At 43.9% G+C, this 14,768-nt stretch overlaps 1 protein-coding gene across 1 annotated transcript in view; it reads right to left on the bottom strand.

Annotated features, from left to right (window-relative positions):
• Positions 1-14,768, bottom strand: part of mroh2b (maestro heat like repeat family member 2B) — an 81,253-nt gene that overhangs the window by 46,969 nt on the left and 19,516 nt on the right. Inside the window, exons 13-20 of the mRNA XM_008120824.3 lie at positions 14,638-14,748; positions 8,723-8,861; positions 7,904-7,944; positions 5,194-5,329; positions 4,067-4,113; positions 3,059-3,166; positions 943-1,062; positions 226-351 (exon numbers count right to left, since the gene is read on the bottom strand). Coding sequence (XP_008119031.2) covers positions 226-351; positions 943-1,062; positions 3,059-3,166; positions 4,067-4,113; positions 5,194-5,329; positions 7,904-7,944; positions 8,723-8,861; positions 14,638-14,748 — 828 coding nt within the window. The remainder of the gene's footprint in view (positions 1-225; positions 352-942; positions 1,063-3,058; positions 3,167-4,066; positions 4,114-5,193; positions 5,330-7,903; positions 7,945-8,722; positions 8,862-14,637; positions 14,749-14,768) is intronic.

Genomic DNA, 14,768 nt, shown 5'->3' with positions numbered 1-14,768 from the left:
TGAATGCAGTTTGGCATCACTTTAGTTGCCGGTTCGAATCTGGGGAGAGCACAGATGAGCTCTCCCTGTCAGCTCCAGCTTCCCATGTGGGGACATGAGAGAAGCCTCTCACAGGATGGTAAAACATCAAACATCCGGGCAACGTCCTTGCAGATAGCCAATTATCTCACACCAGAAGCGACTTGCAGTTCCTCAAGTCACTCCTGACACGAAATCCCCATTTACCTTATAGCGACTGACGATATCGAGAAACTGAATTTTCTGACCCATTTCGGCTCCAAACGCATGCAGCGTGGCCAGAGTCAGGTCAAAGTGACTCACGGCAGAAAAGGAAAGGACCTGGATGACTTTCTACAAGGGAAGAGAAAAATGAAATGTCAGTCTGTACATTTTATCAGCCCTCCTTAGTGTGTGTGTGTGTGTGTGTGTGTGTGTGTGTGTGTATGTGTGTGTGTGTGTGTGTGTGTGTATATATATATATCGTGTCAAAGCCCTCCTTAGTAATGTATATCAAATGGACCTGGTCTTATAATGCCAAATATTCAATTTCACATTTGTCTATGTTGGATTAGACAAAGGCTAGGTTGGGGCCAGTATGGCCATCCAAGGCTTCTCTGGTGATCCTCAATTCCATCAAATTGAAAGAAATGAAGTGCTTGGAAACTAGGTTGCTGTGAGTTTTCTGGAAACCCTTTTGCAACAACAACTCACTTGCTAAATAGGGGATAAGCACAGTGCTTCCTGTAAGCCTTATGGGGTGATCCCTGGGAATTCTCCTTAATTCTACTGTTGGAAGAGACCCCAAAGGTCATCCAGTCCAACCCCCTTTTGCCATAAAGGAAGACACAATCCGAGCCCTCCCAACTGATGACCAATCCGTATACTGTGCCGTCCAACAAATCTTACCATCTGGGCAGCTTGCTGGGCTCACAAGCCTCTCACCTCTCTCTCTGATGCTTCCAAATAATTGGCATTCTTGATCAAGTGCTGCATCTGCTCTTGAACAAAGTTCAGATCATCACAACTTGCCAGCGAAACTCCCAAAGCTTTGTAAAGGAAGCTCTGGAAGAAGAAGAAGGAAGAGGTAGAGAAAGGCAGTCGGCAAGATGGTAGATTCCAACTCAATGCCAAGATAAACATCAGAACGATTCAGCGATAGAACAGGAGATCTCAAGTGTATCTAAAGTCAGCACTCCACATTCATTGGAATTAGGAGCACAGAACTCCTGTGAAAGTGAAAAGCCACAAAAAAGAAAATGCTATATTTAATCTAAGGTAGCACCTCTTTAGGTGGTCAACATGTGCTGGAAGCTGACCAAGAATTGCATTGGAGGACCTAGACATCCCTAGAGATGTACTCTCTCTAAGAATCTCTAGGTCTGGCATGGGCAAACTTTGACCCTCCAGGTGTTTGGACTTCGACTCCTACAATTCCTAACAGCTGGTAGGCCAAATTTGCCTATACTTGCTTTGGGTCTTCCAGAGTGTCTCTTTGGGGGAAAGATTCCACCAAGAACCTAATGATTTCTAGAGAGAACCTCTTCATCAAATCTATGAATAATCCAATCTGCAAATGTGGAGAGTCAACTACAATTATAACCATCTGATCCTATTTTGTCAAGGTCCCTATATATGGATCCTGGGATTTATAGTTTGGATGGCAATTTAATTTATATATTAAGGAGATCTCCATTCAGGGGAAAGCAGCAGAACTCTCTAAAAGTAGCTCCCAAATTTCAAATTCTTGAATTCTGGTTAAAGTTGTATCAACCTGTTACACAGCTCAACAAAAAGAATTTATCAGTACCTTAGTTTTTAGACCTGTTTCTAAGTTTTTTGGGGACATTGATTCAGAAAATTGCATTGGATAGACTGCATCAGCTCTAATTTCTTAGATATAGTTATCATGGTTTTCTATGGGTGAGTAGATGGCAACTGGAGAGGACATATGTTCTGTATCTCAAAATTGAGAGTGGAGAGGGGTAAGTTGGTGCCTCTTTTGGAATCCATAGATCAATTATATCCAGAAATAGGGCTAACATCTGAGGCACTGAAATGTGTGTTGGCGAGTGTGATAATAATAAAGCAATGTATGAGCAATCACTTGATGAAGGCTACCAAGCTCAATGTGAGCATTGGTTTGTTGAGTCTGCATTCACTTCTACCAGTCGACTGTACCATGTCATCCTACAGACATCTGCATCAAAATAAATGTGTCCAGTGGGCAAGCTCTGTTAGATAGAAATGGGACAACATTTCTAATCACATAAAAATATTATTTGATGAAAATGTGGTTGATTGATAGTACCTAGGTAATGACTGTGAAAGTCATGATGCAATACCTAAGGGAAAGTGGTAATGGGAAGGTGTACTGGGGTTGTTGTGTGTTTTCTGGGCTGTATGGCCATGTTCCAGAAGCATTCTCTCCTGACATTTCACCCACATCTATGGCAGGCATCCTCAGAGGTTGTGAGGTATATTGGAAAAACTAAGCAAGGAGGTGGCTACATAACAAGGTCATGCTGGCCACATGACCTTGGAGGTGTCTATGGACAACACCGGCTCTTCGGCTTAGAAATGGAGATGAGCACCAACCCCGAGAGTCAGACATGACTGGACTTAACGTCAGGGAAAACCTCTCTCTCCTATGTGACTCAGTGTATCTGCCTATGTTGATTGTGAAGACTGATTGTATGCAAGTTTACAAGGAAAGTGGATCTATATATCCTATTTGTACATTTGTATATATTGCAACTGTGAATATTAAAGGCTCTGGATATTTGGGATGAAAACCTGAATATGTGAATTTACTAATACAGTGTTTATATAAGGTCAGATATTGGAAGTTGGACTCTGCTGATAGACGGGTTGAAGCATATTTTTGATGTGAAAGGACTTTGCTATGTATTTTTGCTTGCTTCTGTGACACTTGCTATCCAGTTTGGGGAGGTCGTGATTTGGAAACCATAAATCACTTCAAGACCAGCATATCCCATAACAAACTACCAGGCAACTGGACATAGGATGGCAGCTTTAGCCCAAGGACCTTGGAACAAACCTTTTCTGTTGATTGATCGGAGTAGCTGGTCATCTGATTTTCCAGTTCTCTGCTCAAGTTCTGGCTCCAAGTGTTATCATCAATGGTCTCCAGGGACCTTCTAAGAAACTGAAGAGGACAGAACAACAAAGACCCAAATCTTGTTAAGGTATAGCTCTGGTGTAAACCTGCATTCCACTAGTTATGAAATCCGTGCACAAAGAAATATCCAGTACCCTTTTTAGTGAACAGTTTCTTCTTTTCTCTCAATGCAGGGATAACACTATGCAACACAATTTTTGTTCCTGGGTTATAAATGTCATTTTCTAATTGGTTCTATAAAAAAACATGGAAAAGTTTATTAAACTGCCAAAACATTTTTTCACAGGGCATATTGCAGCACATTTTCCTATAGTTTTTCAATAAATATCTCTAGAGCAGTAGTTCCCAACGGGTGGGCTGCGGATGAGCAGTTGACCGCGAGAACGAAAATAAGGTCTGCGAACCTCCTTCCAGTTTGTTTGTTTGTTTGTCTGTTTGTTTATTTATTTTATTTCCACTCCTTTCTGCAGAGCTGACCATTGCATTGGATAGACCACATCAGCTCTAGATTATTACATATGGTTTTCTGTGGGCAAGCAGATGGCAACTACTAGATGGCATATATTCTGTATCAGAAACTAGAGCTGATGTGGTCTATCCAATGCAATTTTCTGAATCAGCACCCCAAATAACCAGATCAAATCTACAGTTGACCAAAAACAGATTCATAACCCTTTTGGCACTAATGTTGGAGAGCGTGGGCCCTGGTTAAAAAAAGGTTGGGAACCACTGCTCAACCAAAATTAAAAGAGTTTGTGGTAGCAACAAAAATGAAAAGAGAGAAGCAAGAAGGGGTGAGGTCTAGCTCTTACTAAATTCAGTGCAGTAGACGTTCTTCTTTTCACAGAGGTCAAGGGTTAAAGACAACTGCAAAAATAGAAAATAATGCGAATCCCTCTCCCATTCAGACAAAAGGTAATAATCTACCTGCAACAGCTTCTGCTGCCATTCAGGGCTGCTGACTCCTGGGCTTTCTGCAAGGAAAACATAAAATAATCATGCCACCTGAATTAGGAGACCACACAGGCTCTCTGTGTGCAATGCAGAAGGACATTAAGAAAACAACAGCAATACAAGTTTTATAAACATCTTCTAAATCTTCCTATATAAAAGTTGAAGTATATATGGATGTTTGCACTATAAATGCTATTGCGAGGTGAAGTGACCCACTGTGATGTCGTTGGGAAAGAAAAGTGATACGTGTGTGTGAGTAAGGGAAGCAGTAAGGAAAGAAAGAAGGAGAAAAAGAGGGGGGAAAGGGAAGAAGGGAGAGAGAGAGAGAGAGTATGGGGGAAAAGAAAAAGGAGGGAAGGAAGCAAGGAAGGCAAAGGAAAGCAGAGAAGGGAAAAAATACCTAGCTGGGTAAATATGCAAGTAAGCCCTTGTGCTGGCAGACTGCTGACCTGAAGGTTGGGTTGCTGATCTGAAGATTGCCGGTTCGAGTCCAACCCGGGGAGAGCACGGATGAGCTCCCTATGTCAGCTTCAGCTCCATGCGAGGACATGAGAGAAGCCTCCCACAAGTATGGTAAAACATCAAAAACGTCCCCTGGGCAATGTCCTTGCAGACAGCCAATTCTCTCACTCCAGAAGCGACTTGCAGTTTCTCAAGTCGCTCCTGATATGAAAAAAAAGCGTGCAAAAATAACCCAAGATTGTGTTTTAGGACTAAAGACAGTTTTGAGAGACAGTTTATTGTAGGGGATACAGTGACAGGAAAGTCAAGGTTAGCATTCACAAAGATCACCGAAGGATGGAGGATCCAGAAATGCCTTAAAGGGAACACTTCTCTAAGCATTTCAAGGTCTTCCCGTGTGTTTCCACAGTCAGCTTCTGCCAGGTATTGATTACAAAACCAGACTGGGGAACTTAGAAATACCCAGAGAGAACATATTTTTGTGGCAATGTGTAGGGCAGCAGAGGAGGTGGCAGGAAATACAACAACCCATGAATAATCAAGTTCTCAATTTCTTAACTCGCAAATATACCAAGATGATTGTAGTGATGAATCTTTTTTCCTGACCTTACGATGGGAGCCCAGGGAGGCTTACCTACCCACTTGGAAGAACTCCCAAAGGCACGGGATTTGTTTGGACCACAACTTTCGGACGGCTGAATGGATGTTGCTATGGAGGACATGCAAAAGCTGCAAAGCCCAGCTGCCTCTCTGGGTCGGATTGGAGGCCAAGACCTACGGAAAGGGGAGGAAGCACAGAGATGGAGCACTTCCAAGGAACCATTTCTGGTGCTCCTCTTCCATCTTGGATGACCAGGAGATGACATTCAGGAACACAACCACCTTAAACAGGAGGGCAGTTGGTTCTCGCAGAAGTAGAGGCAGCAGGAGGACATTTTTGCTCCCTGGCTTCAGGTAGGATTTGGCTAAGATTTGAAAATGAGTGTGGGCTTAGCTCCTGTGGTCAAAGTCTAACTGTTGTGTGACTGTTGTGTTGAAAGAGAGCCAGGTACTTAAGTTGATTGACAGCAGGCATTGTCCCCTGTTAATTGAGTGCCTGGGAAAGCTTTATTTGCAACAAGCCAAAATGAGATAAAGCAGTGCCCCCCCCCCTTTTTTTTTTTTTGCACAAAGCCTCCCAGGCTTCCTATCACCTACAGAACTCTATCTCTCTCCCTTCTATAAAATAAATTTTATTCCACTATTATTTTTATGCATCTATTAAATATGTTCTATTTTACTTCTGGGACAGGAAATATTGATCTCTACCTGACCTATGCCAGGAAGCAAATGATCCAGCTATTGTTTCATATTTGGAAACAGCCTCGGGTGTGGTTTAAAAACAAAAGGAGACTGTGGTCATTCAACATTCTCTGTTTTCTGTGTTGTCGAAGGCTTTCATGGCCAGGATCACAGGGTTGTTGTGTGTTTTCGGGTCTGTATAGCCATGTTCCAGAAGTATTCTCTCCTGACATTTCGCCTACATCTATGGCAGGCATCCTCAGAGGTTGTGAAGTATATACGTCACAACCTCTGAGGATGCCTACTATAGACGTGGGCAAAATGTCAGGAGAGAATACTTCTGGAACATGGCTATACAGCCTGGAAAACACACAACAACCCTATCTAGCTGTTGTTTCACATTGGGAAACAGCCTTGGGTGTGGTTTAGAAACAAAAGGAGACTGTAGTCATTTCAACATTCTCTGTTTTGCCTGGCCTGGGAAAAGAAATCTACATAATCCCATCATCTTCATGCTTATTTATTTATTTATTTATTTATTTATTTATATCCCGCTCTTCTCACCCCGAAGGGGACTCAGAGTGGCTTACAAATCAAATGAACATACAATATATTATTAGCATAGCATCATATAAGCATTAAATTACTGTATTGTACTAAATCATTATTATTATTATTATTATTATTATTATTATTATTATTATTATTTAATACATTTATATCCCGCCCTTCTCACCCCGAAGGGGACTCAAGAGCGGCTTGCAAATTAAATGTGCATACAATATTATATTATTAGGATAGCACAATACTGGCAATAAATTACTACAGTAGAGTCTCACTTATCCAAATTTATTCCCTTTTTATATACTATTTTTATTTAATATTTTTCCCCAAAAATTAAAACAAGGTCATAAAACAATAGTATAGTATTTATCTTGGATATACGTTGGATAAGCTTAGATACCCAAAGACAGACCCACCATATTTATATCTGTTCTTTTCTGCATAATTTTTATCCTTTTATATAATGTATCTATTTCCCAAATTTGAAATGTATAAAGCAGTGGTTCCCAAACTTATTTGGCCTGACGCCCCCTTTCCAGAAAAAATATGACTCAGTGACCTCTGGAAAATGGGCGTGGCTTAGAGGGGTGGGCGTGGCTCCTGCTCAAGAGGGCAGGGCTGAGCCTCTCCCCTAGTCCAAGATGCAGGTCTGCGAGGGGAGGTGGGCGGGGCCACCAATGGGCAGCCAGGACTGGGATGGGCGGAGTTACGAGCTCTGAGGTAGGGCTGAGCTTCTATCCCTGTCCTGCAGTGCCTGCCAGGACACAGGGGGCGGGGCTAGAGGAGGGGGCGGGGCCTCTTCCCAAGTGCCTGACAGGGCTGAACCTCTCTACCCCGCCCCCGTGTTCTAACAAGCGCCTCAGGGGAGGTATAGAGGCTCAGCCCTGTCTGGCGCTCTTGGGAAGAAGCCCCACCCCTAGCCCCGCCCTTTAGTCCTAAAAGGCCTCTCAGGAGAGGTATAGAGGCTCAGCCCTGTCTCGGGCTCTTGGAAGGAGGCCCCGCCTCATTCCCTAGCTCCACCCTCTGTCTCCCAACAAGAGCCTCAGAAGAGGTATATGTTCTCAGCCCTGTCTTGGGCTCTTGGGAAGAAGCCACGCCCATTCCTCTAGCTCCACCCCCTGCGTGTTCTCTAATAGGCGCCTCAGGTGCTCAGCCCTGTCTCCGACACTTGGGAAGAGGCCCTGCCCCTCCTCTGGCCCTGCCCCCATGTCCTAATAGGTGCCATCACCGCCCCCCCGGATCACTCCAGTGCCCACCGGGGGGCAGTAGTGCCCACTTTGGGAATCACTGTGCTAGCCTCGTCTCTGAATAGTTTAGTGCAGTGAATTTGAAATGCCTGTACTACTAAGCTGTGAACACCTTCAACTTCTATATTTAATAATAATAATAATAATAATAATAATAATAATAATAATAATAATAATATTGTTATTGTTGTTGTTGTTGTTGTTATTTCCAAGTGGGGGATAAGAACATGTTGGTTTTTTCCTAAGTTTTTCTTACCAGGAGTCTTGCCATTATTCCTTGGGCACTTGGAAGGTTCACTAAGAAAAAGAAGAACCACAAGTGTAAGAAAAACACATCACAGTAGGTTTAAAATAATGGGGTCAAGGAGGGACGTGCATCTACACCAGGCATGGGCAAACTTGGGCCCTCCAGGTATTTTGGACTTCAACTACCGGCTGTTAGGAATTGTGGGAGTTGAAGTCCAAAACACCTGGAGGGCCCAAGTTTGCCCATGCCTGATCTACACTATAGAACAAATGCAGTATGGTTCCACTTTAACTGCCATGGCCCATGCTCCGGAATCCTGGGAGACACCAGCTCCATTTTATAGAGAAGAGAAGCGAAAGACATTGTAAAACCATGAATCCCCATGAAGAGTGGCTTAGGGAGCTGGGGACACTGAACCTGGAGAAGAGAAGGTTGAGAGAAGAGAACCTGAGACTCAAGTTAAAATAATTGAAAAGATACCCCATTGAGGAAGGAACAGACTACTTTTCTGCTATTCTGGAGACTAGGACATAAATGAGCAATGGATAGGAGATTCCACTTGAATATCAGGAAGAACTGCCTGACAATAAAAGTGAAATAGATCATCTCAGTGTCTTTTCTGAAAGCCTTTAAACAGAGCCTGGACAGCTGTCTGTCAAGAGGGATTAGATTGTGTCTTACTGATGGCAGAAGGGGGTTGAACTTAGTCCTTTCTTATTCAATGATTCCATGCAATGCATTAAAGGAATCGAAATGGGATGCAAGCAAGTCCCATGTCCCCTTCTTGCACAAATGACCTTTGGGCAAGTATGTAGGGAATTGACAGACCTCCTTTGCATGAGCCAAGGAAAAGGATGGATTCGTCCTGCCGGATAGCAGCCAGTTCCTTCAAACATCTACAAAGGGGGACCAAAGTTGGCGTATATGGTGCTGGAACCACAAAGAGAAGCAGCTTTGGCCAGAGAGCCTGCAAAAAGGAGGGAAGCAGAAATCAACCCTTAGTACAATGTTACTGGACACGATGCGAGTAGGATAACATTTATGATAGGCTACCTCTATGGACACAGTAGACAGTAGACTGCTAAAATGACAAATCACTGAATCCTAAGACATATCAAGCCTGAACTCTCTCTAGAAGCCAAGATGACCAGATCAAAGATTATTGTACTTTGGACATATTGTAAGATGACATGACTCACTCAAAAAGACAATAATGCTTGGGAACGCAGAAGGCAGGAGGAAAAGTGGAAAAGTGTCTTCCAGGTAGATAAAACTTGGAGGCCTATGATTCAAAGGTTTGCTGTAAGATGAAATTAACTTGATGACATTTAACAACTTGATGGAGATCCTTTGCAGTTTTGAGACAGGAGTTGTGTCTAAACAGTAGAACTGTTGCACCTCAGCACTGGTTCACCTTGCTCTTAACACACACTCCACCACAGCAGACTTGGTTTTTTACAGTTTATTGATAAAAGATAGCAAAGTCTTATTAAAAAGCAGCGAAGAAAGCAATAATCCAATTGCAAAGGCAATCTGCAGAATATAATTTAAAGTCACTGCAGAATATAGTTAAAAGTTTCTAATATAGCAAATAAATCCTGAAAATCAAGGCAGCATGAACTCCAAAATACAATCCAAAACACAGGATCTAGGCATGAACAAAAGCAAGAATCCTTTTCCAAAAGCAGAGACAAGGCAGGAATTAAGCTTCCAAAATCAACATTGCTTCATAGAATCATAGAATCATAGAATCATAGAATAGTAGAGTTGGAAGAGACCTCAAGGGCCATCTAGTCCAACCCCCCGCTAAGAAGCAGGAAATCGCATTCAAAGCACCCCCGACAGATGGCCATCCAGCCTCTGCTTAAAAGCCTCCAAAGAAGGAGCCTCCACCACGGCCCGGGGGAGAGAGTTCCACTGCCGAACAGCCCTCACAGTGAGGAAGTTCTTCCTGATGTTCAGGTGGAATCTCCTTTCCTGTAGTTTGAAGCCATTGTTCCGTGTCCTAGTCTGCAGGGCAGCAGAAAACAAGCTTGCTCCCTCCTCCCTATGACTTCCCTTCATGTATTTGTACATGGCTATCATGTCTCCTCTCAGCCTTCTCTTCTGCAGGCTAAACATGCCCAGCTCTTTAAGCCTCTCCTCATAGGGCTTGTTCTCCAGACCCTTAATCATTTTAGTTGCCCTCCTCTGGACGCTTTCCAGCTTGTCAGCATCTCCCTTCATCTGCGGTGCCCAAAATTGGACACAGTATTCCAGGTGTGGTCTGACCAAGGCAGAATAGAGGGGGAGCATGACTTCCCTGGATCTAGACGTTATTCCCCTATTGATGCAGGCCAAAATCCCATTGGCTTTTTTAGCTGCCGCATCACATTGTAGGCTCATGTTTAACTTGTTGTCCACGAGGACTCCAAGATCTTTTTCGCACACACTGCTGTCAAGCCAGGCGTCCCCCATTCTGTATCTTTGATTTCCATTTTTTCTGCCGAAGTGAAGTATCTTGCATTTGTCCCTGTTGAACTTCATTTTGTTAGTTTCGGCCCATCTCTCTAGTCTGTCAAGATCGTTTTGAATTCTGCTCCTGTCTTCTGGAGTGTTAGCTATCCCTCCGAGTTTGGTGTCATCTGCAAACTTGATGATCGTGCCTTCTAACCCTTCGTCTAAGTCGTTAATAAAGATGTTGAACAGAACCGGGCCCAGGACGGAGCCCTGCGGCACTCCACTTGTCACTTCTTTCCATGATGAAGACGACGCATTGGTGAGCACCCTTTGGGTTCGTTCGCTTAGCCAATTACAGATCCACCTAACCGTAGTTTTGTCTAGCCCACATTTTACTAGTTTGTTTGCCAGAAGGTCGTGGGGGACTTTGTCGAAGGCCTTACTGAAATCTAGATATGCTACATCCACGGCATTCCCTGTATCGACCCAACTCGTAACTCTATCGAAAAAAGAGATCAGATTAGTCTGGCATGACTTGTTTTTGGTAAATCCGTGTTGACTATTAGCAATGACCGCATTTGTTTCTAAGTGTTTGCAGACCACTTCCTTAATTATCTTTTCCAGAATCTTGCCTGGTATTGATGTGAGGCTGACCGGACGGTAATTGTTTGGGTCGTTCTTTTTTCCCTTCTTGAAGATAGGGACCACATTCGCCCTCCTCCAATCTGCTGGGACTTCTCCTGTTCTCCAAGAACTCTCGAAGATGATTGCCAGTGGTTCTGAAATAACTTCCGCTAGTTCCTTCAATACTCTTGGATGTAGCTGATCTGGCCCTGGGGACTTGAATTCGTTTAGAGTGGCCAGGTGTTCCTGGACAACTTGTTTCCCTATTTGGGGTTGGATTTCCCCCAATCCTTCGTCCATTCCATGTTGCTGAGGTTGAAGATGGCTTTCTTTTTGTGAGAAGACCGAGGCAAAGAAGGCATTAAGCAGTTCTGCCTTTTCCCTATCCCCTGTCACCATCACCCCATCTACTCCTTGCAGTGGCCCTATCGCCTCCTTTTTCTTCCTTTTTCTACCAACATAAGCAAAAAAACCTTTTTTGTTGTTTTTTATGTCCCTGGCAAGCCTGAGCTCATTTTGCGCTTTAGCCTTGCGAACCTTTTCCCTACAGGAGTTGGCTATACGTTTGAATTCTTCTTTGGTGATTTCTCCCCTTTTCCACTTCTTGTGCATGTCACTTTTGAGCTTTAGCTCAGTTAGAAGTTCTTTGGACATCCATTCTGGCTTCTTTGCACTTGTCTTATTTTTCTTCTTTGTTGGCACTGTTTGCATTTGCGCCTTGAGTATTTCACTTTTGAAAAACTCCCATCCATCCTTAACTCCCTTGTTTTTTAATATCGGCGTCCATGGAATGCCGCTCAGTAATTCCTTCATTTTTTGGAAGTCAGCTCTCTTAAAGTCCAGAATGCGTGTTTGACTTGTCTTAGTTTCAGCATTCCTTTGTATTGCAAACTGCAGGAGCACATGGTCACTTGCCCCTAAGGATCCAACCACTTCAACTGTATTGATCAGGTCTTCCACATTTGTTAAGATTAGATCAAGAGTTGCTGATCCCCTTGTTGCCTCTTCTACCTTCTGGACCATAAAATTATCTGCAAGGCAAGTGAGGAATTTGTTGGACTTTGTACTCTTGGCTGAGTTTGTTTTCCAGCAGATATCGGGATAATTGAAATCGCCCATGACTACTATATCTCTTCTTTGTGCCTGTTTGGTCAGCTGTTGACAGAAGGCTTCATCAAGTCCTTCATCCTGACTCGGAGGTCTGTAGTAGACACCCACGACAAGATCTTTTTGAGTCCCGGTTCCCTTGATTCTTATCCAGATGCTTTCAAGCTGGTTTCCCGGATTACAGTCTTGCATTTCTTCTGCAACGTAACTGTTTTTGACATATAAAGCTACTCCCCCTCCTCTCCCCTTTGTTCTATTTATGTGAAAGAGGTTATAGCCCTCAATGGTTAAATTCCAGTGATGGGAGTCATCCCACCAGGTTTCAGTGATGCCTATGACATCGTATGTGTGGTGCTGTGCTAGGAGTTGGAGTTCGTCTTGCTTATTTCCCATGCTCTGAGCATTAGTGTAAAGACATGTAAGCCCCTGTGACCTCCCCTCGAACTGTTTATTTGGGATTATTGTGCTCTCTGTACTTGGTCCTTGCTGTGTTTGTGCAGCCCTCCGTTTAGCCTTACGGCGGTTCCCTGTGGTCGTGGGTAATATAGTGTTCGCCAGGCTGTTGTTCCCCTCCCCCAGTGGATCTAGTTTAAAGTGCGCCTGATGAGGTTTGTGAGTCTGTGTGCAAAAAGATGTTTTCCTACTTGTGTGAGATGCACCCCATCGCTTGCCAGTAGTCCATCCTCTTGGAAGAGTAGACCATGGTCAAGGAAGCCAAAATGCTCCTCTTGACACCATTTTCTGAGCCAGTTATTGACCTGTACTATTTTTCCGGCCCTTGTAGAGCCATGTCCTACAACAGGGAGGAGGGATGAAAAGATCACATGTACATTATACAGTTTTAGCTTTGTTCCCAGAGCTCGAAAATCATTTGTGATCTTTTGAAAAGTATGCCTAGCGGTGTCATTGGTACCTACATGAATCAACATAAGGTGGGGAGGGTGATGGGGCTTTAGGAGCCTGCTGAGCCTCTGAGTGATGTGGTGTATTTTTGCCCCCGGGAGGCAGCATGTTTCTCGAGCCATCCCATCCGGTCTGGAAATGATGGCTTCCGTTCCTCTAAGGAGGGAGTCACCTACTACCAAGACCTGTTTCCTTTGAGGATTGACAGGGTCCCTTTTGTGCAAGACAGTGTGTATGTCCCCTGAAGAGTGTTCCTGTTGAAGTGAATCATGTAGGTGTAAAGTGTTGTCCTCCTCCTCAACATCCCCAGTGCATTCATCAATGACAATCCATTGAGATACATCCGAGAGCCCATTACTCTCCCAAGGATGTTCCTGTTGCTCCTGGTCTATGATTGGGGATGGAGCATTTGCATGATTACATAAGTGTGACTGTGGTGATGCACTGTCCCCGTCAGGGCTATCCCCTGCGCATTGATCCAGGATGGTCCACTGAGTGGTATCTAAGAAACTGTGGTCCTCCACAAGATGTGTTTCCTTATTGTATGTTAATGATATGTGTGTCATCTGAAATCTTTTCCTGTTTCTCCTTATTTAACCATGCTTACAGGCTAAGAAAGCATTCCTTTGTCCTTGAGTTCCCACATGCTTACCAGCTATTCTCAGAGAACGCCTGGGATGATGAACTCTTAACCTTAACCTTGTATCTCTATCTGAGGAAGACTCCTCTGACTCGCTGCCCGAGCCACCTGTGACTTGTTGATGTTCTAAATCCTGTAAAAGGTCACCCTTATCACTGACTTCTGTTTCAGTATGTTTATCACAACCTTCTGCTTCCCTGCTAACCTGTGGCCTTTCTGACAATTCAGAACCTTCAACATTTCCTTGGACAGACCTCATTTCTGACAATTCAGAGCCTTCAACATTTCATTGATCATCCTGCATAAACCCAAATCCCCCTTCATCGTCAGACTGAACCACAACAAGAACTAATGCAGTTTGGCAGCTCTTCAACTGCTTTGGCTCAGTGCTATAGAATCATAGGAGTTCTTCTCATTCGCTGCCAGAATGTGCTAGTAAATCACCAAACTACCAATCCCAGGATTCCATAGTATTTCATCATGGCAGTTAAACTGGTGTCAAAATGCAGTGTAGATGCACCCTAGCCTAACCCCTAAAGATTATGCTACCAATCTCTAAGATCCCTTTGTATCCTCTCTGATACTGGAAGCCAAGCAGAACGAGGCCAGGTCAGTACTTGGAAGGGAGACTATTGAGGCAAACCTGGTCCTGTAGCCTATATCCAGAGGAACGCAATGGCAGACCACTTCTGAGCATTCCTGGCCTAAGGAAATGCTATGACATTTATGGGGCCACCATAAGTCAGTGGCCAACTTGAAGGCATGCCTTACTGGTTACTGTTGTGGTTGTGTGCCTTCAAGTCATTTTGGACTCAAGATGATATTAAGACAAAGTTATCCTGGAATTTTCATGGCAGATTTTGATCAAGAAGGAGGTGGGGATTTGCCATTGTCTTCCTCTGAGGCTGAGAGATTGTGCCTTGCTATGGCCACCCACTAAACCTCAATGGTTGCAAAGGGATTCGAACCGCAGTCTTCAAAATTCAAGTCCAAGGCTCAAACCCTGACAAAATCCTGACAAGCCGCTCACTTTACTCATCCCTTCGGCAGACGTGTTGAGCTGCTCCAAGGCATCAATGCAAAGTTCTTGAATGTGCTCTTCTTTCTCTCTTTCTTTCTGATTGGGAAGATGGTCTTTTCCCTGCATTTGACGGACAAACC

This window comes from Anolis carolinensis, chromosome 1, assembly GCF_035594765.1.
Source record: "Anolis carolinensis isolate JA03-04 chromosome 1, rAnoCar3.1.pri, whole genome shotgun sequence".
NCBI classification, from domain to species: Eukaryota; Metazoa; Chordata; class Lepidosauria; order Squamata; family Dactyloidae; genus Anolis; species Anolis carolinensis.
Note: the sequence above shows the minus strand (reverse complement) of the source record. Positions and strands in the feature narration are given on the sequence as shown.